Source organism: Carlito syrichta, unplaced genomic scaffold (genome assembly GCF_000164805.1).
Source record: "Carlito syrichta isolate Samal-C Ts95f unplaced genomic scaffold, Tarsius_syrichta-2.0.1 Scaffold316271, whole genome shotgun sequence".
NCBI lineage: Eukaryota > Metazoa > Chordata > Mammalia > Primates > Tarsiidae > Carlito > Carlito syrichta.
This window is the reverse complement of record NW_007260367.1, coordinates 125,819-127,221: the sequence shown is the minus strand read 5'-3', so window position 1 is coordinate 127,221 and position 1,403 is coordinate 125,819. Positions and strand designations below refer to the sequence as shown.

Genomic DNA, 1,403 nt, shown 5'->3' with positions numbered 1-1,403 from the left:
TGGGCCCCGCGTGGGCGGGATCCGCCGGGGTCGGGCGTCCCGGCCGGGGCTTCTCGTGCAAATCCAGGGGATGTGCAGCCGGGCCCGCGGCGGCAGCGACGGAGGGGCCGGGCGGCTGGAGGCCCGGGCCCCGCCGACTCAGCCTTAGGGCGCTGCGGTTGCCCAGGAGCTCCCTGGCAGCCCCATCCCAGGCCGCCCCTGCTAGAAATCGCCCCCGCTGCTGGGGCTGCGGCTGAGGTGGCGGCTCCCCCGCGAAGCCACCCGCAGGGGGCGTCATCTTCTCCCCCGCGGATGTGGGTAGGGGCCGCCGCCAGCCGTCGGCGGCCGGGGCAGCTGAGGGCGAGGGACCCGCGCAAGAGCCGTTCTGCAGTTGCTGGTCATCCAGGTAATCCAGGTACTTGCCTCGCAGGGCCGGGGGGTGGCGACACTGCACGAAGACAGTGAGGAGCCGGCCCTGCGAGTGCCAGTCGCCCATCCAGCGCTTCAGGCCTCGCAGCCGGCAGTCGCAGGTCCAGCCGTTGCCGTCTAGATCCAGCCGGTAAAGGGCCGGGCTGGCGGCGAAGATGTCCCCGGAGAGGGCGCTGAGAGCGTTGTCGCGCAGACTGAGCTCGCGCAGTCGGCCCAGGTGGCCAAAGGTGGCGGGGTGCAGGGCGGACAGCTCGTTGCCGCTAAGGTCCAGCGCCTCCAGGCTGTGCAGGGGCTCCAGCAGCGCGGTGGGCAGCTGGCTCAGCCGGTTGCCCTCCAGGCGCAGCTCGCGCAGGGCCTCCAGCCCCCAGAAGGCCTCCGGTGCGAGGTGCGTGAGCTGGTTGCCCCTGAGCGACAGCAGGCCCAGGCGTGGCAGGTGCTGGAAGACGCGGGGCCCGAGGGGCTGCAGGCTGTTGGCCGAGAGGATGAGGGTGGAGAGGGAGCGCAGCGGGGCGAAGGTGGCCGCGTGGCGCAGGGAGGGCTGCAGCTCGTTGGCAGAGAGGTTGAGGAAGCGCAGCTTGCCCAACTGGGAGAAGGCGTTCTTGCCCAGGAAGCGGATCCGGTTGGACTCCAGATGTAGGTAGAGCAGGTTGCCCAGGGGGGCGAAGACTGCGTCGGGCAGCGCCCCCAGGGCGTTCCCGTCCAACCGCAGCTTGACCAGACTCTCCAGGCCCTCGAAGGAGCCGCGGCTGAGGCGGCCGATTTCGTTCCCGTTGGCGTAGAGGATGCGCAGCTTGCGCAACGGGGCCAGCGTGCCCGGGGCCAGCGCCTGCAGGAGGTTGTTCCCCAGGTAGAGCTCCTCCAGCCGCGAAAGCTTCTCGAAAGTCTTGGGGTGCAGAGAGCGGATCTGGTTGTACTGCAGGTCCAGCCGTCGGAGCTGCCCCAGGCGGTGGAAGTCGAAGGCCGTGATGTTGGTTATGAAGTTGCCGCCGAGGCTG

The 1,403-nt window shown here is 70.6% G+C and overlaps 1 protein-coding gene across 1 annotated transcript in view; it reads right to left on the bottom strand.

The window, feature by feature from the left end:
• TRIL (TLR4 interactor with leucine rich repeats) overlaps positions 1–1,403 on the bottom strand; it is a 6,974-nt gene that overhangs the window by 895 nt on the left and 4,676 nt on the right. The window contains exon 2 of the mRNA XM_021706976.1: positions 6–1,400. Coding sequence (XP_021562651.1) covers positions 6–1,400 — 1,395 coding nt within the window. The remainder of the gene's footprint in view (positions 1–5; positions 1,401–1,403) is intronic.